This window comes from Malaclemys terrapin, chromosome 1 (assembly GCF_027887155.1).
Source record: "Malaclemys terrapin pileata isolate rMalTer1 chromosome 1, rMalTer1.hap1, whole genome shotgun sequence".
NCBI lineage: Eukaryota > Metazoa > Chordata > Testudines > Emydidae > Malaclemys > Malaclemys terrapin.
In genome coordinates this window covers 106,509,386-106,533,256 of record NC_071505.1, presented here as the reverse complement: position 1 = coordinate 106,533,256, position 23,871 = coordinate 106,509,386, and the positions used below count along the sequence as shown (strand labels likewise).

At 43.1% G+C, this 23,871-nt stretch overlaps 1 protein-coding gene across 1 annotated transcript in view; it reads right to left on the bottom strand.

Annotated features, from left to right (window-relative positions):
* Positions 1 to 23,871, bottom strand: part of PKP2 (plakophilin 2) — a 76,690-nt gene that overhangs the window by 45,462 nt on the left and 7,357 nt on the right. Inside the window, exons 2-4 of the mRNA XM_054034281.1 lie at positions 11,378 to 11,490; positions 7,661 to 8,373; positions 729 to 867 (exon numbers count right to left, since the gene is read on the bottom strand). Coding sequence (XP_053890256.1) covers positions 729 to 867; positions 7,661 to 8,373; positions 11,378 to 11,490 — 965 coding nt within the window. The remainder of the gene's footprint in view (positions 1 to 728; positions 868 to 7,660; positions 8,374 to 11,377; positions 11,491 to 23,871) is intronic.

The window sequence follows — 23,871 nt, the reverse complement described above, 5'->3', positions numbered from 1 at the left end:
GGTAGCGCTGGGGCAGCCCGGCTCTTAAACAGAGCCTAAGAGGAGCAGAGCCTCCAGCTGCGGAGGCTCTGCTCCTCTTCGGCTCTGTGTAACTTATACAGTGTAAGTTACGCAGAGCCGCCGGAGCCCCGGAGGGGAAGTGCCCGGCTGGGGGCGCAGGGTCCGGAGGCATGGGGGCTGCCCAAAGCCCGAGCGCTACCGGCTTCACGGTTTGCTGGGCAGCCTCCAGACCCTGCGCCCCCGGCTGGGCGCTTCCCCTCCCGGGCACCAGCTGCGCTGGGGAAGCGCCGGCTGGGGGCGCAGGGTCTGGGGGCTGCCCGGGAAACCGTGATGCTGGTAGCATTGGGGCAGCCCTTTCCCCCTGGCTGGGAGTGGAAGGGAGGAGGGGGCGGAGTTAGGGTGGGGGAAGGGGCGGAGTTGGGGTGGAGCTAGGGGTGGGGAAATGGGCGGGGCCATGGCCCGTGGAGGGTCCTCTTTTTTTATTTATGAGATATGGTAACCCTATGTAATACTAAATAGAGGGCCAGATTTTTTCCTAGTGTAAATTGAGCTACTCAATTGACTTCAATGGTGCTGGAGTAAATTGCAGCAGCAGAGAGTCTGGCTTAGAATGTTATTTATTGTTTCCCATGATGCTTCTTAAACTGTCCTTTTCTCTTTCAATGGCAGACAACACAGTACAGTAAATGCAGAACATTCCTTACATGAAGTTGAAAACAATTACTCACTTTTCTTCTGGCTTCTGCTTTCTGGAAGCACTCATGCTGTATAAAGTTAACTGCAGCAAGGATCCTGGGTAACGAAGATGTCTTTTCAGTGTCCAGAGTGTTCACTGCGAGTTCCAGAGTCATCCCCCCTTCTGGACTCCTAAATATATAGCCATGGAAGTTATGGTGAATCAAGATGGCAGAATACCAGCATTCAGACAGTATTTTTTTTTAACCAGGCAATTCATAACACTCTTTAGTTATACTTAGACTACGATGCTCCTCCCAGTAACAGGAGAGTTGAGAAAGGTCATGGTATCCGTAACAGCCTAACACATGCTTTGGAAAAAAATTCTGACAAGTGGAGTTGTTATAACATGAAGTGGGTCAGCACCCGACAAATCCTGCCGGAATTACACAACCACACCAGAAGTTCAAGTGCCTCTCCTTGTGAGGTGCAGAGCAACCTCCGCTCCCACTGACCTTAGGAGGTGCATAGCACCATGAAGGATTGGGCCCCATGGGAGGCCAAATTAGCAAGTGTGTTTGTTTGTAACTGTCAGGGTTCTCTGATGTTTATTTTTCTCTGCTATGCATTTATGATGGCATATACACACCATGTCCTATCCTTCTCAGCTGCTCTATGCATGGAACATCTGCTGCATTGGCCTTTGTGAGGTTTTTTTTGGGGGGGTGGGGTGGGGGAGGGCGCCAGCTTGAAAATTGCTTTGGTTTCAGACAGACAGTACCAGAATTTCAGTTCAATGAAAATTTGAGTTTTCAGAAAAGAAATTCATTTTGAATTTGGGCAAAAAAAAAAAAAAAAAAAAAAATTTTCACGGAACTGAAATCCCGCAATAATTTATTTTGGCAACACCAAAGCATGGTGTTTCCAAAACAAAATATCCCTGGAATCCGTGGTTGCTCACCTGGTGGTTTGCAGCTGAATCCAGGACTCAGGAAGCCCTGGTTGCTTCTGACTGAAATTAACATGAATCTTGCCAGATTTGCTTGTGCCCACCACTGAACAGCACTGTGAAACTGACCAGACTCTTGTTGTCAAGGTAACAGTAGAGAGCCAGTTGCCACAGGAGTCTGGAAGCCTAGAGGTCACCGACTCCAAAGCAGTCCAAACAGTGAGCTATCCCGGAGCTGCAGATCCTGGAAGCTCTGGTGTTCCCCGCAGCCTATGAGGTGAGTGATGTGGCAGGAAACCAGGCAGGTTTCCAATGGAAAAATGTTTTATCAGAGTTTTTCTGACCAACTCTAATTGTAAATTATAATCTATCGCTGCTGGAGGTTCATTGGAAGGCATAAGAAGTGATTAATATGACTGCAAGAACAGCAAAGAGAAGGAAAACAACTGTGACGTCCATATCACAAATGAAATTACACTCTTATGTCCTGAGGTCTCCACTATGTTGTCATTTATTATGAATCATGCAACCTCCTGTCTTCTCTTCTTCTCTGAATTAGTGTTTTGAACTGATCTATTTAACAGAGAGGTGCCAAGGAGTGTGCTCTGGTAGGACATAGACATCTGCTAGGCATATCAATAACACCTTTGAAAAGGATAGGACAAAAATGAAAGCTGAAGTGAAGGAGAAACTGGATGAGGGTGTCAAGTGGAAGGGAGAAATAGAAACAAGCTTATGAGCAAAAAACAACAACGTGGACTAGCTTCTCTTGTGCACCAAACTGCTTGGCGCCAGTTACAGCACCTTGATTCTCATGACTGGCCCTGACGCCGATGCAATTTAGTGCAGTTGCTGAGGTACTCTAAATTGCAACATTGGTGTAAGGATCTTACAATTGATCAAAATCACACATAATGAACCTGAACAGCACTGAACTGGTCAAACTGAATCACATTCCTTCCTTACTCCCCTTAATGTGAGCCAGAAAAGTACATACTTTCCTACCCTTTTTGCTATAAAAGTAGGCCCGATAGCAGGACATGTACATCAGGAACAGCTAATCCATGGCACTGAGATCAGTCAAGAAAGACAAGGTCATGTACTACCCAAAATGAATACACACAACTCCCATTGAAGCCAGTGTAATTCTGCAAGGCGATCTAGAGCAATATATGGTTCACTGAAAGTCTTTCTTCGTGGCGGATATCTGCATTCACATGTCATACCCCAAAGTCTCCATCCTGTTGTTGTGTACTGCAGTCTTTTCACTAGTCATCATTCATGTTCACATTGTTATGAGGCTAATTATAACAGGCTTAGTCTAATTTTTACTTCACTGAAGTTTATCTGGCAGGACAGTAGAATACATTATTTGTGACCCATTGTGCAGCATATTCAAAAGTTCAAACACCCCAAAATTTTGTCAACGTTTTAAAAATCAGAATTTGAAGCTCTGATCTTGTCCTAACCCCAAAACCTTCACAGATGTACAACTACCATATTACAAATGAGCAAGCAGAGTGTAAATAAGCAAATGAACTTCCAAGATACCTGTATCTCTTCCAGACTACTCCATGAGGGCTTGCCGCTTTATCTTGATTACCAGAATATAGAGTAGCCGCGATACACCATTTTGTCTGCGAATTTTACAGTGGCACTCAGCACAATTAGAATGACGACTCCAGAAGGAACTGCTCTCTGAACAGCTGTGTAACATCAAAGGGCAGCAGCATGCCAGAAACTCTCTAAGCCTTTGATATGAGAGTCTTTCTGGTGCATCATCCTATCGGCATGTCCAAAAGATAGGGACAAGTGTCTCTATGCCTTGTGCTCTTTATTCACAGACTAAATAGTCTGTAAATGTTTTTAAATGCTTTTATTTTATATATAAAAAGTTTAATGATTCTACATCCTCTTGGTTAATCTTTAAAGAGACCGGAGTAGGACTGAATTCTTAAGTTTTAAATAACTTCCTGCACACAGCTGTAAAATACACAGTGTGTGCTTTATTATAAGGCTAAATGCTGAAATTTGCTAAGGCTTACTGCTCAAGTTTTTACTCATGTCTTAGATTAAGAGATATTTGGGGAAGGGGAGTGATTACTCTGCGTGAAATCCTGCCTCCACTGAAGTCAATAACAAAACGCCAATAAACTTCCACGGAGGCAGGATTTCATTCTCTTTGCTTTACATGAGTAATGCCCTGACCCTACTCTCATTTATTTAATTAGTGCACAATCAGACCCCAAAGAGTCAATAAAGGACTACAGAATTGGACTCATAACATTTAATTATCCAGCATTTACTGGAAAAGAAAGACCTGTCTGATTCTTCTTCCTCTATGGTAATTACTATTACAGAATGACATTTGCAGGGCCAAATTTTGTTTTTGGTATCATTGATGTAAACCCAGAATAAATCAGTTTATGCTCACAGTTTATTGCCTTGACTTCAGTGTAGTTACACTACTCAATTTACAATGGAGTACATGAGAGCACAATGTGTCTGGTATCTCTTCTACTTAATTCTACATTATGCTGTGCAGTCTGTAAAAGTAGATGGACCATGTTCATATGGAATAGAATGAACTGCAAAAAATACTCTACTTCGGGGATCGGCAACCTTTGGCACGCAACCTGCCAGGGTAAGTACCGTGGCGGGCTGGGCCGGTTTGTTTACCTGCCGTGTTTGCAGGTTCGGCCAATCGCGACTCCCACTGGCCGCAGTTCGCCGCTCCAGGCCAATGGGGGCTGAGGGATGTGCTGGCTGCCGCTTCCCGCGTGCCAAAGGTTGCCGATCTCTGCTCTACTTAAATGTTAATCAGATCTAGAGATTTTTTTTTAATAAGGGGGAATTTGTAGAGTTTGTAATTACAGTTTTTGTAGGTGCCTGAACATAAGATACCTGTGTTCTGCAGGTGTGTTGTTATACACCAGCACCTGTAATGAATCTATTCTTAATTCATTATTTAAAAGACAGTTTACATGATTATAATTTATTCTTTACTTTTTGTCTAAAATCAAGTGTACTATCAAGTGATGCATCTCTTTTCAGGGACTATATCTTGACTATTTGTCTTTTCCAATCTCTAACTAATATGACCCATCATACAGGTTCTTATACTTTGAGTAAATGCCAAGTCCTTATGGAAATTTAAGGCTAGATTTTCATAATATGGCTGTAATTCAAAAATGCAATTTAGGCCACCTGAACATCTGAACTTGGAGCATATAGGTATTTAGATACTCAGGTGGCCTATAGGCTTCCCACAATTATTTGTGCCCATAATTTGCCAGTGGCAAAAATATAGAGTACCCGCAAAAGCTGGGCTGAAAAAAATTGGCTGTTAATGGCTACACTTTCAAAGAGGGCCTCAATCTGGCCACTAATTTTGCCTCTGTACTTGAACATGGTCACAATCAGTTATAGGCACAACAACAGAATACAGACTCACACTGGCAGGTGTGAACAGCAAGTCTGCCAACAAGTCTTATAGTCTGACATCTAAATTCTAGTATTTGTGCCCACAGTTAATTACAAACATAAAAGTTATTCCAGCACAAAGCTAAAGGATTTTGTTTTGTTTTTAAATTGTGGCCCTTGAAGTGTTGTTACCTTGGGAGATACAAGCCAAGTTGTTTGCTAACTGGATTTTGGCATTTACTTTTGGGTGCTGCCTTGAAAACTCACCTGCATGTTGTCTAATTGTGAATCATTTCTGTATTTTGTTCTATGCTGCTCCTCTAATTTTATAAAAAAAACCCTTCTCTATAAAAATATACTGGTGTCTGGGTAAAGCACTCCTCTTTTCCCCTGAATGAGTTTAGTTTGAATCAAGTCCAGAGTTAGGTCATGATTCTGGAAAGCACTTAAGTTTGTATTTAAAGTTAAACACGTGCTTAAGTCAATGGGACTTAGGCATGTAAGTGCTTTCATGAATCAGGGCCTTAGTGGAGAAACAAAGCCACTTAAATTACCATTCAACAGTTAATAGTAGCTTATACAGGAAAATATAATATGAGGGCCTGATTCATTCTGCCTGTAGAATCCAAGATGTGGGCTTATGCAGTAGAAATTTCCTCTGGTGTTGGGAGCAAATGATATAAACATGTCCCCAGTCTGTGCACTGCTGGGGAACCTGGAGCCAACTGACACTGCTCACATAGTGAATACAGTCAGACAGAGAGTATGGGACCAGGGTACCCAGGAGATGCACTGATTTACCATGTCTTCTGGGAAGTCTCAGAGAATGGCTGCTTCCCCCTAGCAGGACCTTTGAGGGAGGCTAGCAATCGGACTTGTGTCTACCTTATCTCCGGTATAAATGTATCTGCTGAAGCAACCTGACGAAGGGTGAATCAAATCCATCATTTGACAACTGACAGTCATACAATGGAGAAATAAACTGGCCTGGATAAAGGAAGAACTGGCCTAAATCTTGAGCTAAAACTTGAACCAACTCCACCCCTCTCCCCCCCGCCCCTGCAAAAAAACCTCCCCACCTGTTCTGAGTTTTTTGTTTTTTTAAAAAGCATGGCTAATTTTTATTCTGATTGTTTCATTTTCCTGTGCTTCTGTACTTCCTGGTTCTGACTAGGACCAGAAGTGCCATAACACCTCAAGGCAGATCATTCTCAGAACTGGCCAACTGGACACAGGAAGTAAGGAATGCCCATGAGAGAGGCTCTTCCTGAGAGTTTTTTTTAGGACAATTTCACTAAGCAACTAAGGTTCAGATATTTCTTTTCAGGTACAAATAAAATCTGAACTTTTGCATGCATATCCCAACTGAAATGAACAGCCAAACCTTTTAAGATTCACCCAGTCAGTTCCTCATACCTAGTCAGAGGAGAGATATAGAAATTCAGTTGTCAGCACTGCCTGCCCCATAGCCTCAGTCAGCTTAATCCCTTAACCTTGCCTGCTTTAAAAGAGCATCAGAATCACATCAGGAATTCAGTATTTTTGTTTAAACAGGCTGTATTTTGACTGGAATCATTTTACTGTATGATAACTTGTCCTGACCTGAAAACACACAGAACAAAGCTCTACTCTGATACTGCAACCTTAATAGTCTGTACACTTAATTTCTTGTAAACAAATGATGCTGTAGCTATCTGATCAGAAATGTTCAAGCCTCATAGCAAAACTCCATCAAATAGAGCAGCAAACAAACAACAACAACAAAATACGAAAGCAAATAAAGCTTTGGAAAAAGGAATTTGAAGGCTACACGCTTGTGGAAAAAAAGGAAATTCTCTAATTGTACTGTTGGTGCTAGCAGAACAATTAAATTACATGTACAATAAACATGAAATAGGAATGTGAAATATAGTAAACTGTGTAATATCCTTCTGGTTATCAAGCAGTTCAATCTATAGAAGAACAGCCAAATGAACCAGAGCTGAAATCATCTAATCTACCCAACAGCACAAGGCTTGTCAATATATTATTGCAAGTTAGACTGTAAATTATTCAAGGCAAATATGTTTGACTAGTGCCTAATACAATGGGACCCCAGTCATGAGGCTTTTTGGCACTATAGTATATATAAGTTTCAGAGTAACAGCCGTGTTAGTCTGTATCCGCAAAAAGAAGAACAGGAGTACTTGTGGCACCTTAGAGACTAACAAATTTATTAGAGCATAAGCTTTCGTGGACTACAGCCCACTTCTTCGGATGCATATAACTATATGCATCCGAAGAAGTGGGCTGTAGTCCACGAAAGCTTATGCTCTAATAAATTTGATAGTATATATAGTTAACAATAATAGTAATAATAATAATAATAATTTTTCCTTCTTCCTTCCATTCATCCAAAATAAGAGTCCAAAAAGAAATCATAAATTGACTCTTCCACACTGAAATATTTTAGATTGAGTCGGCTGTTGGGCAACTGGCCAGAAATGCATTTATTCTTTGTGAACTGATGGACTGGGATCATTTCTTTTTTTACTGGGAAACACGTGGGGTACAAAATTCATATGAAAACTTCCAGGTATTTGTGAACTGGAGGAGATTTAGAGTCAGACTTACCCTAGCTGAGATACACTGGAGCCTGCTTTTCCAATGTGTAAGGGAACATTTTCTGCTGCTGCTGCTGCCACAGCAGCAGTCATTGCCATCCTTTTCCCACCTGTTTCAGCCGTAGCACTGGTCACTGCAGCTGTCTGGGAAGTTTCCCTCATGGGTTGTGAGCTTCTGAAGTTACTTTGTTGCCAGCTGGACTTCAGAAACTCCCTGCTCTGCAATCCAATTTGGGAAGCAATGGGTGATCTGACTTGTCCCACACCACTACCTGTAGTCGGGTAGTTCTCTTTCTCTACTAAGAGGTTGGTCATACTGCGACTGAATCCAGCTTGTGGGTACATAGATACAGTTGGGCTGGTGGCAGCACTGTCAAAGACTGTGTCATTAAAAGGTCCTCTATGGAACTGGGTTTGATAAGTTTGCTCTCTGATTGAAGAATCGTGATTACCATGACCAACAATCTCAGAGCGAGCATATCTTGTTGGAACAATAACATTGGATCTCATCCTATCACTATGCCTTGGAATGAATCCAACTTGGTTTCCCCTGTTGTAGCGGAAATCACTGTATACATATGCCAGCTTCTCAGGATCTTTCTGGGGAGAAACTTCTAATCTCTTCAGAGGCTGCCTTTGATTCCTCTCTTCCATTGTCTTGTATGAATTATATTGTGTGGTTGTATTCCCCCAGCCATTTCTGTAAGTGATTGGTGAGTTCACCTGTACAAAAGAAGCAAAGAGGGACAAAAGTCACCAGAAGAACAGAGCTTTTTTGTTTTCTTAAGTATCAGAGGGGTAGCCATGTTAGTCTGAATCTGCAGAAAGCAACAGAAGGTCCTGTGGCACCTTTAAGACTAACAGACGTATTGGAGCATAAGCTTTCGTGGGTGAATGCCCACTTCATCCTCCCCCCCTTCCCCCTGCGTCTGATGAAGTGGGCATTCACCCATAAAAGCTTATGCTCCAATACTTCTGTTAGTCTTAAAGGTGCCACAGGACCGTCTTTTGTTTTCTTAATTATTCTTTTATAATTTGGGTGGATAAAATTTTTTGCCAGTTGCTAGTAGAATAGTACAGTAACTCCTCACTTAAAGTCATTCCGGTTAACGTTGTTTCATTGTTAACGTTGCTGATCAATTACAGAACATGCTCGTTTAAAGTTGCGCAATGCTCCCTTATAACGTTGTTTGGCAGCCGCCTGCTTTGTCCACTGCTTGCAGAAAGAGCAGCCCGTTGGACCTAGTTGGTGGGGACTTGGAACCAGGGTGGACGGGCAGCCCCCTATCAGCTCCCTACCCCCCCTAAGTTCCCTGTGCGGCAGCCACACAGCTGGCTATCAATTGCCGGCAGTTCAGCTGTCCCTCCTCCCACGGCCATGTGCTGCTCCTGCCCTCTGCCTTGGAGCTGCTCCCAGAGACTCCTGCTTGCTGTGTGCGCGCGCATGGGGGGAGATGAGGACAACGAGGGGGATTAATGTCAGGGTGTCTGCCATGCCGTCTCCCCTCCCTCCATTTGTGCTGCCTTGGAGAATGTGAGGCTACATTAATAACAATGTGTTAACCCTTGAGGTCTCAGCTGAGTGCAAGTTTATCATTTAGCAGTAAGACAGTCCCTGGAAAATATCCCACCCTCTGACTCCACCACCTCAACCAAGCTTCACAATCATCATTGTGGTGTATGGTATTATAAGTTTTAAACAAACAATTTACTGTGTATACATATATAGTCTTGTCTGGTGAAAAAAATTTCCCTGGAACCTAACCCCCACATTTACATTAATTCTTATGAGGAAATTGGATTTGTTTAAAATTGCATTTTTCAGGAACAACTACAATGTTAAGCGAGGAGTTACAGTATAATAAAATGAGAACTTCAATCAAAGATGCAGATGACAATGGGTTTTTTTTTTTTGCACTTCTTCATTAACCTCCCAGTGAAACGAGGAGGGAGTGCATTCTAGTGTTTAGGAGCCCAGGACTAGGAGTCAAGACTTCAAGATAGTGGCAGAGCAGGGACTAGAACCCAGAGTGTTATCCTGAGCAAGTCACTAAATTGCTAGATATTCAAAAAGACCTCTACATGCTGGGTTCATCTCCGTTTTTAGGTATTCAGATTGACACACTCAGGGCTTGATTTTCAAAAGATACTGAACACCAACATCTCCAGCTGAAGTTAAACGTCTGCAAAGGATCGGAGACCCTCAGACAGATGAAAGAGGCTATGTCAGCAAAGAACATTAACAATGATATTCTAGTCAGGTTTGTACATGCCGTCAGCTTATCTGACCTTGCATTGGAGCAGTGATGAACAGCTTTTCTGGTACCAATGGGCATATTGGCAACTTGTCATAATCCCTAAACCGCACCTTATTTACATGCACGTGCATTAAAAAGTTAAGGTGAATTATAAATTTAGGGTGGAGGCCATAGCATCTAGGGGCCAGACTGCAAACTTCTTACTCTCACTGGTGAGGAGCTCCTCACAGGGATAGTCTCAATAATGGGAATGCTCACCAGTGGAAGGAAGGGGTGCACAATCTAGCCGTCGGATTGGGTCAGGCTCATAGGGTTGGTTGCATTTGTTATTGAAGAGAGGTACATATTTAGAGGCACTGGAGGGAACTGCAAGGGGGAAAAGGATGCTTCATTTCAGGAGTCACAGTCCCACACTGTGGTACAGGGAGGCTGCAAGGCATTCTCCCATACCATCCACTCTCCCGGGTTCTTCCATTTCTACCATCAAAATGACGACATTTTGCTGAGGTTCCTGTGTTACCTCTAGTTCTTGCTTTCAGTGCTCCCTCCTTTCTAGAGATGACACTATTCATTCTGTAATGTGAAGTAAAACCCATTTCAAATATTTTCTAATTGGGTGGTGTGAGAGCATAAGGGTGGCAGTGAGGCAAGTGCAGTTATGTAATTGGTTGTGAGGGTGTCTGAAAAGGGTAAATAGATACATTCAGAAAACAGAGATTGTAATTAAAACTGGGTCCTACTTAATTAACCAGGAAGCACAGGTTCAGCCTAAGTGGTCTACTTCCTTTGTTGAGGGCGATGTTAGTCCTCTGGGACACAAAAACAAGAATAGTACTCACATTGACTTATACAAGACCAAAAGATCTAGCATTTGAAATAGGGATTAGGCTCCTCACAGGTGGAGATGTTATACATGTGCCTTTACACATTTCTGTCTCAGATCTGAATTGCTTCATACAGTAAATAATAATTATTACTCTTCATGGGTATGTGGTGCTTTTAAAGCCCCAGGTTTCCACTAACCCTATATGACAAGGACACCCCAGCAGAAATTCTTGCATTTTGCAAGGTTTAAAGCAGTAGTGGGCAACCTGCCGCCCATGGTGAGCCAACAGACAGTTTGTTTACATTTCCACGGTCGCCTGCAGCTCCCAGTGGCCACGGTTCGCCGGCCAATGGGAGCTGCGAGAAGCGGTGTGGGCTGGCCACTGCTTCCCACAGCTCCCATTGGCTGGGAACAGCGAACCGCGGCCACAAGGAGCTGCGCAAAAGTAAACAAACTGTCTGGTGGCCAGTGAGTGGATTACCCTGATGGGCCACAGATTGTAATCTCTTTAAACCAGTGATTGGCAATGCGAACATTTAACATGATAGGAAAAAAAAAAAATCTAGCCACTGTTTGTGGCAGCAAACAAAGTCATGAATTTGCATTTCTACGTATTTTCAGTTATTGCCTACATTTTCCTCACCTGGAAAGATGCAGAATATGTGACTCCATGTGGAGGTCTTGAAACAAAATAATTATCGACTGTGTCCAGGTTATAAACATGTTCTGGAACACTGAGAGCCCGATGGAGACTGCCTGTAATTGAAACAAAACTACCATAAGTCCAGTCTTAAGGAAACACTATTTTATAACAAAAGGACAATATATGCTCAGCCTATGATGCTAATAACATGAATATTACTTGGAGACTGAACAAGGAGAAATGGAAAAGGTGTTAGGTATTCACTGTATTATATTCAGGTAATGGATAAGCAATGTTCTCGGATAGCAATAGGTCATTTTTTCAGTCTCTCATATTATAGATATTTAAATATTAGATAATTTTTACCTCTTAGCTTTCTTATGGGGCCAGAGGCCAAAACAACTACTTCATAAAAATATTTGAATAATAGCAAGTGAGAATTTTTAGAAACATCCTATGTTCTGATGGATGATTGACTAAAGTAACAAAGGGATTACACTAATATAGCTTCTAGCAATGAATGGATACTCTAAGGCACATTTTCCAACTACAGAACAATTGTTTTCCATGATAACCCAAAATATGCATACAGAGTTACAATTTTAAAATCAGGGTCTGAAGCACACACAAAATATGCTAGCAGCAGGGCTGGCCTTACCATGAGGTGAACTGAGGCGGCCGCCTCAGGTGCCAGACTGTGGAGGTGCACCACTAGGACCCAGAGTGTAGAAAATTGTGTCTGCTGCTGGTGCATATGTATTATCTCTGCTCTAGATGCACAGAGATGGTGGAGTGCTGTGCTGGAGGAAGGAGGGCACAAGAGACATAACAGGCAGGCAGAAGAAAAGGTGAGAGGGAATAACAGAAAGCAGCAGGAGCTGCAGGGAGAGAGAGGAGGAGGAGCCTCTTATGTACCTCTCTAGCACCCCCAGGAGCCTGGACTGATTAACACCAGCTTCTCAGGGAGCTTCCTGTTTCCTGCTGCTTCCCTGGACCCACTTGAGGAGAACAGGTTTCAGAGTAGCCGCCGTGTTAGTCTGTATCCGCAAAAAGAAGAACAGGAGTACTTGTGGCACTTTAACCTGTCTGGTCATTCAGTGACAGACCTGCAGGTGGCTATATTACAACAGAAAAACTTCAAAAAACAGACTCCAACGAGAGACTGCTGAGCTAGAATTGATATGCAAACTAGACACAATCAACTCCGGTTTGAATAAGGACTGGGAATGGCTGAGCCATTACAAACATTGAATCTATCTCCCCTTGTAAGTATTCTCACACTTCTTATCAAACTGTCTGTACTGGGCTAGCTTGATTATCACTTCAAAAGTTTTTTTTCTCTTAATTAATTGGCCTCTCAGAGTTGGTAAGACAACTCCCACCTGTTTATGCTCTCTGTATGTGTGTATATATATCTCCTCAATATATGTTCCATTCTATAGGCATCTGAAGAAGTGGGCTGTAGTCCACGAAAGCTTATGCTCTAATAAATTTGTTAGTCTCTAAGGTGCCACAAGTACTCCTGTTCTTCTTTTTGAGGAAAACAGGCAGTTAACTGAAATACTAAGAGCCAGTTAGACCCTGAAGACACTGATATCTTGCCTCACTCAGGCCCTGCTACCAGCCTGCTTATTTGTCACCTTCAATTGAGTGTTGAGAGCCACTATAGCTAGCACAGAACAGCAGTCATGAGTGAAAGAAGAAAACGCCCCTCTGGAGCAGCATAATAAAGAAAGAAAGAAAAAGAAAGAAAGCTTTTCTAAGCAGGGAGGAGCTCTCCTGAGATACATAGACACAAATGTTCATGGTGAGCCTTCCAGGCCCAGTGAGGATGTGAGTGGTGAGGAGATGCCTGCTCTTCCAGTTAGTCAGAGTGCAAGTGACCTGGCAGCTACTGCAGCATCCATAGCTCCATCTAAAACGGATGTAACCATGCACATTCCTGAAGAAAAGTGTATATCAAAGAAGAGTGTGGTGGAGGCGGAAGAAACAGCTGCTGCTGAGTTTAGTTATTTAAGTCTAGATGATCCAGGACTGTGAACCCACTTGAGCAATAGCCTGAGGGACTTCCTTGTACTGCATGGGCCACAGCAAGTGAAAAACTGCATGTTCCCCAAAGACAATGAAAATAGAAGTTTTCATCCAACACATTACTGGCATGAAATCCCCAATGGTGACAAAGTGGAGAGGCCATGGTTTATGTACTCAAAAACCCAGAATGCTGCATACTGTTTTCATTGCAAATTCTTCCAGTCTAATGTTCCAGCCAGATTGGGTTCTACAGGAACAAAGGACTGGAAAAAGCTGGCTAGAAATCTGACATGCCATGAGAAGGCAGCAAATCACCGGAGAGCATTCCATAGGTGGAAAGAGCTTGAGATGAGACTAAGGTTAAAGGGCACCATAGATGATCAGCATCAAGAGAAGATTGCTTCAGAGTCTCTTTACCGGCAAAACGTTCTGAAAAGGCTCATTGCCATTGTGATAATGCTTGCTACCCAAAACCTAGCACTGCGTGGCACTTCAGATCAGCTGCATGTGCCAAACAATGGAAACTTCCTTAAAACTGTGGAGCTGATGGCTGGGTTTGATGCAGTACTCCAGGATCATTTAAGAAGAGTCACCACCCAAGAAATGTACACACACCACTACCTTGGAAAAACAATTCAAAATGAGATCATACAGTTACTGGCAACAAAAGTCAAACAGAAGATTGTGGCAGATCTGAAGTCAGCAAGATATTACTCTATTATTCTGGACTGCACACCTGACATCAGCCATACGGAACAAATGACTTTAATGGTGTGTTTTGTAACAACAGAACCTAGTGAAAATCTCCCTGCAATAGTGACTGTCAGAGAGCATTTTCTAGAATTTATTGACATTGATGATACTACAGGAGCTGGTGTGACAAATGTGCTTCTTAAAAAGCTGGAAGGTACAGGAATTGCAATAGCGGACATGAGAGGTCAGGGCTACAATAATGGTGCCAACATGAGAGGAAAGAACAGAGGAGTGCAGACATGGACCCGAGAGTTAAACCCTCGAGCTTTTTTTGTCCCATGCAGTTCTCATTCATTGAGCTTGGTGGTCAGTGATGCAGCATCAGCTTCTAGTGAGGCTGCTGAATTTTTTAATGTAATTCAAAGCATCTATGTATTTTTCTCTGCATCAACTCACTGATGGCAAATTTTGAAGCAACATCTGGGAACATCCTCTCTGACACTGAAACCACCAAGTGCCACATGATGGGAAAGTCAAGTGGAGGCGATAAAGCCTATCAAACACCAAATTGGGAAGATCGATGATGCCATAGTTGCCATTATGGAGGATAATGCTATGACAGGAACTGTTCGTGGGAGAACAGTGGCAGAGGGAAATGGAATCACCAGAAACATACATAACTTCAAATTTCTGTGTGGCTTAGTGTTGTGGCATGACATACTATTTGAAATAAATGTTGTAAGCCAGAGACTCCAAGGTGTTGATCTTGATATATCTGGAGAAATGGAACAACTGGACAAAGCAAAGTCATACCTACAGTCTTACCGGTCAGTTGAGGGATTTCAAAATGTCTGAAGAGTGCACAGAAATTGGCAGAGGAACTTCACACTGAAGCTATTTTCCCACCCATTCAAGAATACAAAGGTCACCGAAGAAGACGACATTTTGATTACGAGGCACAGATAATCCCATAAGAGACCCCAAACAACAATTCAAAGTTGAATTCTTTAACCAGGTGCTAGATTGTGCAATACAGTCAGTTGAAGAACCTTTCATGCAGCACAAGGAACACAGCAGTATATTTGAGATGTTGTATGATATTCCAAAACTCCTCACTATACCTGAAGAAGACCTACACCAGCCATGCAGGCCACTAGAGACACATGATGACATGCGTGATATTGATGCAAGTGATTCAGGTGATGAACTGAAAGCCCTTTCAAGATACATTTCAGCAGGATCAACTCCAAAGGCTGTTCTGGAATATAGGTGCACTAATAAGATGACCAACCTCTTTCCAAATGCTTTTGTTGCTCTGCGCATACTTCTAACACTTCCTGTAACAGTTGCCAGTGGAGAACGCAGCTTCTCCAAGCTGAAGTTAATAAAAACACATCTACGCTCCACAATGACACAGGAGAGGCTGGTCGGCCTTGCAACCATCTCAATAAAGCATGAGCTGGCCCAGACTGTGGACCTTCAGGAAACAGTTCAAATCTTTGCAACCAAGAAGGCACTAAAAGCATTACTTTGATTATTCAAGCAGATAAAAATGCCAGTGTTTACTATGCAGACAAGAAAAGTTACATAACTTTCAAATGCCTGAACAGCAAAGTGTTACTTAAAATTTTTGAATAAGGCATTTTAAGTTAGTTCTCCTATATTGGAGTAGGTAGCAGAGCAGTACCATGAGAGGAGAAGAACAGGAAGAAGACAGAATTGAGATCTTCGGCCGCCCCGGTTGTCGGCGTATTTCGGGGGCGAGACCTTCTGCCACCTAGGGTCACAAAAAAGCTGGCAGTGCTCCTGCTAGCAGGGCTGAAAACAGAAAATTGCAGATGGAAATTCTTGCGAAAATGCATGCTCATGTGTCAATGCTATTCCTTGTACATATATTGCAGGGGCAATTTTGACAGAGCTTTGAAAAATGCAGCACACATGGTATATATAATCTGCACTGCCTACTTGCCTAGCTCAACGGTTGAGGTTTCTTTTTCCTTAGGCTCTAATCTAGTGGTAACATACATATTGGAGCAGGCAGTGCTTCATTAATCACTTGAGTTCTGCACGCAGAGTGCAGGAAGAGGCCATGAGCAAATTCTATTTATTATGGAGACATATGGCATAAGACCCTCAGAGAGGAAAGGGGGTTAATAACGGTCCCAATCCATGCCTGAAAGGTTAAGTAATCCTACAGGAAGTGTGGGAGGTATGCTGTACTGTTTCTCTCAGGTTTTATCCAAAGTCTAGCACTGAAGGTGAAACTGTGACTCACTGTTTGTTATTGCCTTGGTTACAATCGGATTCTTTGTTTTAATTTAACGTTTTTTCAGGTTGTGAGTCTATAATTAATATAATGCTTCCTAAAGGTAAAGTCCCTTGCTTAAAAAACAAACAAACAAAAAACACACAACAGAATACTTTTTGACTATGTAACAGGTGTTGTTATTATTAAATTATTGTTCCCAAGAATCCACTGGCTATGACTAACTGAAAATACGGTTATACACATAAAATATAGAGGTGTTTCAAGGGGTAAAGTAAAAGTCAAAATCTCATAAAGGATATGACTGAAGCATAATTGCAGTAGTTTATATGGATAGAAAACTAGTCTTCAACAATGGAGAACCCAGAGCAGGGGTCGGCAACCTTTCAAAGAAGAAGAGACTTTTTTTTGTTTTTGTCTTTGACCAAAATATTTTGAGAGCCACATCACACGCAAAGCTACTCGTAGAGTTACAATTTATCAACTAATAATAATTGAACATATTAAAGTTATTACTGTTGGGGTTACTAGGCCTGCCTAAGTCAGAGTTCTTCCATGTTTAAACTCTGTTCTTCCATGTTTAACTCTGATCGACCTTAACAGCCAAGGACAGGTATTGGAATGTGTAAATAGCTAGTTAGCAATTACGACCTTGCTCATTTCAGGTACCAAACAATAATGATGAGGTTTGCATGTTTCTAGCTGAGGAAGGGGTAATAAACTAAGGGTAAACAGGACCAAATAACTGTTTAGAGAGAAGTTACTAACAAGCTAGATTTATAGCCCTAGAATGATTTAGTTGCTTAAATGTATAAACATGTCTTTGGTAGAAAGGGGAGGGGGAGTGGGGGCGGTGGTAGAGAGGGGGAGAGAGGAGGGGGCTTAGTTGTAAAATGTATAAAGAAGAGAAACTGTTTTTGCTGGTGTGCTCGATTTGAGACTTGCCTGTCTCCTTGCACCACTTTGAGATCTCAAATAAACTTTGATTGTTTCTCCACCCCGGTATGTTTATTGGCGTGAAGCACTCCGGGCACCGAACCTCACTGTTGCTATCCTCGGGCCCCTGTGCCGGCAACATTACTACTCACCAATACTTTTAATGTGACTTCTGCCATTTGAATTTGAAAATAAACAAGAGGGGGCTCCGGGCTGGAGCAGGGGATTGGGGTGCGGGAGGTGGTGTGGGGTCTGGGAGGGAGTTTGGGTGCAGGAGGAGGTTCTGACCTGGGCAGGGGGTTGGGGTGCAGGAGGGGGTGCGAGGTGTAGACTCTGGCCGGTAGGTGCTTACCACAGATGGCTCCTGGCCAGCGGCGCAGCAGGGCTCTGGCCCCATGCTGCTCCCGGAAGCAGCTGGCTGCTGGCATGTCTCTGCGTGCTCCCGGTGGGGGGGAGTGGGGAGGCAGCTCCGCGTGCTGCTCCTGCCCCCAGTACTGTTCTCACAGCTCCCATTGGCCGGGAATCGGCCAATGGGAACTGCAGGGGTGTGCTTGCGGGCGCAGGCAGCGCACGGAGACCTGCTGCTTCCCTCCCCCCAACGGTGTGCAGAAATGTGCCAGCAGCTTTTGGGAGCAGTGTGGAGCCAGAGCCCTGCTGCGCTGCTGGCCGGGAGCCACCTGTGGTAAGCACCTCCCAGCCAGAGCCTGCACCCTCTCAAAAAATGGCTGCCTGCAAAGGGGCAGCCAAAGAGTCGTATGTGGCTCCAGAGCTGCAGCTTGCCGACCCCTGACCTAGAGCAACTGACTGGTCACATCACTTTGATCCAAAAGGCAGTTTGACCTCGAATACCAGAAGGAACACAACTAAAGAACTACATGGTTAACTGAGCCAAAACTGGATGAAATTTCCATCTTTAAAACTCTAGGGGACGGATTTACAAAGATACTTGGGTGCCTAAAGTTACAAACCTAGTGGGATTGGCAAAAACAAACACCCATTGACTTTCAATGGGAGTTAAGCATCTAACTTGCTTAGGTGCTTTTAGGCTCTAAATACCTTTGTGAATCTGGACCTGGGTAACTATTTTGAGGCGGTCAAAGGATGTGGCAAAAATGAAACAGACCAAGAGGCTGAAAAAGGATTATGTCATGGAGCGGTTATGGATTTTCATTGGAATGTAACAGTGTAAGGATAAATCAGAACCTATGTATACTACTGAAAAGCATTTAAAGATGCTGGGCCAAATTCAGTCATATGTGCCAGCTGCATTGCTCTGTCACTTTAAGTCTGTGTGTGTCTTTTATATCAGGCAAGGGATACCTAAGTATTTGACCAAGTGGTTTGCTCTACAAACACATGCACTCTGGTTATTCTGCCTACCACTGTGCGATACCATCTGAGACCCCCACCTGTTCATATAGTTTGTTTAATTTATAGACTTTTTATATCACACATCGTTGTCCTGTCCCAAGGCCCCAGTAGTACTAAGATGTAATTTACTGGTGTAACTCCTTCAGCAATTATAAATGTTTTTGAAGCCGAGCAGTATTACTTCTCCACTCAAAGATCTGCTATTTATTTATTCCTTAAAAATACATATATTTGCAATCATGCTGTGTCATTAGTCCACTTTCTGTTTGCCCAGTGCTTTATGGTTGGGGTATTTATAAGGAGATCTAGACTGGAGACCCAATTCAGCTTGACATTCAATAGGACTTGGGGACTTACCTTCCTTAGATTCCTTTGAAAATCCCAGGCTATGGGTCTATATTAGGGTTACCATATGTCCGTTTTTTCCCCGGACATGTCCGGCTTTTTGGTAATCAAATCCCCGTCCGGGGGGAATTGCCAAAAAGCGGAACATGTCCAGGAAAAATACCGGCCGGGCATTTCCCCTCCTGCGGCTGCTCTGCTCTGCTCCTCCCCTGACTCTTTGGCTCTGTTTAAGAGCCAATCTGCCCGAGTGCTCCGGCTTCAGGCAGCCCCCGTGCCTCCGGACCCCAGCCGCTGGCTGGGCACTTCCCCTCCTGGGCTCCAGCTGCTCTGCTCCGGCGGCGCAGGGTCCGGAGGCAAGGGGGCTGCCCAAAGCCAGAGCGCTCGGGTAACTCAGCTCTTAAACAGAGCCGAAGAGTCAGGGGAGGAGCAGAGCAGCCGGAGGCCGGGAGGGGAAGTGCCCGGCCGGGGGTGCAGGGTCCGGAGGCATGGGGGCTGCCTGAAGCCCGAGCATGGTTGGCTGGGCAGCCTCCAGACCTTGCACCCCCGGCTGGACGCTTCCCCTCCCGGACTCCAGCTGCACTGGGGAAGCACCGGCCAGTGGCGCAAGGTCTGGGGGCTGCCAGGCAAACCGTGAAGCCGGTAGCGCTTGGGCAGCCCTTTTCGCGTGGCTGGGAAGGAGGCAGGAGAGTTAGGGTGGGGACTTTGGGGAAGGGGCGGGGAAGGGGTGGAGCTGGGGGTGGGAAAGGGGCGGGGCCAGGGCTCCATGGAGTGTCCTCTTTTTTTATTTTTTAAATATGGTAACCCTAGTCTATATTGTCTATTATTTATTTAGTTAAGACATAAAGCTCCTGTGATCAAGGCCCCTATCTCCTGCATATTTTGTGCAGCTCTGAACTCGCTGTCTGCACTCAACCAATAATACGATGACTACATTGCTCTCCATTAACTAAATTAGCCTAAGCTTCATACCAAGCATAGCTGTTCTCTTTGCAAAGCCAAAATATTGTTGATCAGAAGTTGCAGCATTCAGAGATCTTTTACTAAGCAAAGGATTTTAGATTTTTAACTGGCCAACTGGTTTGACCTTCAATGCTCTTGTGAAATTCTGCTTCTAAAGGAAGTGTTGCTACTTAATGCTGGATTTCTCCATTAGCTATTAGACCCAGCGAAGGAGCTCTAAGTCAGATTTGCCTTTGCATTCCCTGGAGTAAGGAGACTGACTCCTTTCTCTAGGTTCTGTGCTGGACATATATATGTTTTTTGTCTCCAACTCTTAGCCCTGGTCTATAGCACTGTAAGTGTAGACAAGCCCTTAGACTTGCAGTTTTGCCAACTCTAAATATTCAAAAAACACAAGTTAGGCCCCCAAAATCGGAAGATTGGCTTAAAAAACCATGAGATTTAACAAAAAACGTAAATGAAGTCCGGGTGTTCCATATTTGCCTTCTGGTTTTTGAGCCTTTAGGCCAGGGGGGTCTCAGGGCGGACAAGCAGGGCACACTCCTGACTTTAGGGATCAGATTTTAAGGCTTTTTTCTGCAACTAGGGTGCCAGAAGCTTAATCTCAGCTTTCATTTTAACAAAAAGGCTTACATAATCACAGGACTCCAGAAGCTGGTGCTTTAAAAAAAGCCACCAATCACCACTAGACTTGTGATAAAATCACGAGAATTAGCAACACATCTTCTGTAATGAAAAGGGAGTCTTGAAGAGTCTGAGTGGACTCTGGGAAAAGTTCCCACCCATCTTGTAAGTGTTTCTCCTCCAGCCTTTGTTGATCCCTTGGACGTTGTACCAGAGTTTTTCCTGTGTCCAGAAAGGCTTCAAGTGCTTTGAATTCCTCCCAATAATCCTGGGTCATGGATGGTAGCCTGTCTGCAGCTTGCAGCCAAAGTCCACCTATCTACTACCCAACCTCTAAGTCACAGTGACAATAGGACAAATCTGGGTGTAACTGAGACAGCACAAAACACGAATGGGACAGTCAGTCTGTAAAGACCCAGTGAGCACCAAATGCCTCAAACGCTGTGTGTGCTCACATCTCAATTATGAGGTTCTTTACCATCTGTACCTGTATTTGGATAGCTACCACAAAAACCTCGTGGAGCCAAGAAACCCAGCAGGTCTCAATATAATCACACCCCAGGTAGTCAGAGTCCATTAGTGGTCATGATCTTCTCATATTGATATGGTTTCCTCACCTCATGAAGCTCTGTTTGCACCCCCTCCGCCCCGAGTGGGCGAAAGTGTCCCCTACAGGTACCCTTCAGAGTTCTGGGTTCCTGCTTTCTTCCTTCTCTTATCTAATTTAATATTCAAACATTCATGAAATGCGGAAGCACTTACATTTGTACCATATTGTATCAGCCCCTCTCAGAATCACAGATGCTTGAGATAAAGAGTCATCCAGATCATTCAGTCCATCTCCCTGCCAATGGAGGAGTGATCCCTACAGTATATTTCCTAATGTTTTATACTTTACATTTGTCCAGGCTGGAACAGTTGCACAATTTCTCATAGTTTAAGAAAAACAAAAAGCCTTTATTGTTTAGGAAGAAGTAGCAAGGAATGTAACAGGAAAAAATATGAATGGAAGTCTTCAGCAAATATTCCTTCTACCCAACGCCTCTCTCTATAATGATTTTAAAAGGGAATGATTTTCTTTGATTTTAAAATGTGAGATTGAGGTATGATCCAACTTCTACTGAAACATCTACTCAACCTTGAATAGAGAAAATCAGCTAAAAGCAAGGGAGAAAAATCCCATTAAGACCTATACAAATGAAGAAACGTAAGGGAGACATAAAAGGGAACCTAATCCATAACTGGCCTACACCCAAAACTGTCCTCCAAAATCTCAGAAGCTTTATAGGTCTATTCCTCATAAAACTGAATGCGACTCCTTCAGTCGAATTAATTATATAGTCAGGCCCTTTTTGATAAGCTATGGTGCCAGATTCTGCTTTTCTACCCATCAATAAAATAGTTAAGGATGTAAAAGGGTGTGGACTTTGGTCAATTCTAGAGGAATGGAATTGCCAGAAACAGAATTAAGTAGCCAGTAAAGACATCAATGAGATCCAGATTGGTGAAAAGGAGAAATAGAAATATTATGGGTTCTAATCTTGTGAAGAGCACATGAAATCGCCACTACTGTTAAATTACACATGTGAACTGAAGGGAGGAATTCCAGACCCATTATTGCATAACATTTTGATACTGCTATCTCTCTTTGTGATGATAACAGATTCTGTTTTGCAGTGAGACCAAGTGGCAGAGAATTTATTGATGTAGACAATCAATTTTCATTTGACTGCTTTAGGGCTCAATTTTATTTCTTTCTGACCAAACTTTTAAAGCTACAGCAACTGGTTCAACAGTAGCTGGAACTAATGCCACTTACTATATTTAATAATAATATAATAATTTGACAACGGAGATTGTTTATTGGTATTGATCACTGACCAGGTGTTTTTCTTTTAAAATAGAACTGAAACAGCACTTAATTTTAATCGTATAGCAACTGGAGTAATTCTCATTTCAAGACTATCATTTTTTTCAATAAATAAAAAGGCACATATTTCAAGATGGATCTGAACTTCTAACAAGAAAAAAGAAGCAGAAAAACTAAATTAAAACCCACAACAACAAAATACTTTCAGACTTCTTTATGCATTATGAAACAGCAAAAAAGGGCACAAACCCAATCTGTTTCTCTTTGTTAAGGCTGAGCTGGAACCATTAGTCTGGTGCCTTTTATAGAAAATATACTGTTTGATGCTATACTCCTTGCACACCCAAAACTTCCAGTTCAGTCAATGGAAATCATTAGGGCACAGGGACTATAGGATCAGGCCCTTTGCAGTACCTATAACAATTTTTGAGAAGTCGTCTGCTTCAGAGATAAAATGTGCTATTTATTATGTATTTTGATGTGCTGAATTCAAATATGACAATTAAAACTGATTGGCTACTGTTTCTAAGATATTTACGTTTTTACATTTTATGTCAATGTATATTGTGTAGATAGTAGAGTTTTAATCATAAATTGTAAACCTAGGTCTTTTCATGTGTTTATGGTTGCTTTACATGATATTTCACCTGTCCTGTTTATGTAACACTTTAAAAATCAGCAAAAGGGTTATATAAATAAAATTTATGATGAAACAAAAGGCAAAAAACTATTATGTACACCTGGACTTCAACAATTTCCACCCCACCATCAACCTCAGCCTGGACCAGTCCACACAAGAGATCCACTTCCTGGACACTACAGTACAAATAAGTGATGGTCACATAAACACCACCCTATACCGGAAACCTACTGACCGCTCTACGTACCTACATGCCTCCAGCTTCCATCCAAGACACATCACATGATCCATTGTCTACAGCCAAGCCCTAAGATACAACCGAATTTGCTCCAACCCCTCAGACAGAGACAAACACCTACAAGATCTTTATCAAGCATTCGTAAAACTACAATACCCACCTGGGGAAGTGAGGAAACAGATTGACAGAGCAAGACAGGTACCCAGAAATCACCTACTACAGGACAGGCCCAACAAGGACAATAACAGAACACCACTGGCCATCACATACAGCCCCCAGCTAAAACCTCTCCAGCGCATTATCCACGATCTACAACCTATCCTGGAAAATGATCACTCACTCTCACAGACCTTGGGAGGCAGGCCAGTCCTCGCTTACAGACAACCCCCCCAACCTGAAGCAAATACTCACCAGCAACTACACACCACACCACAGAAACACCAACCCAGGAACCTATCCCTATAGCAAACCTCGTTGCCTACTCTGTCCCCATATCTACTCTGGCGACAGCATCAGAGGA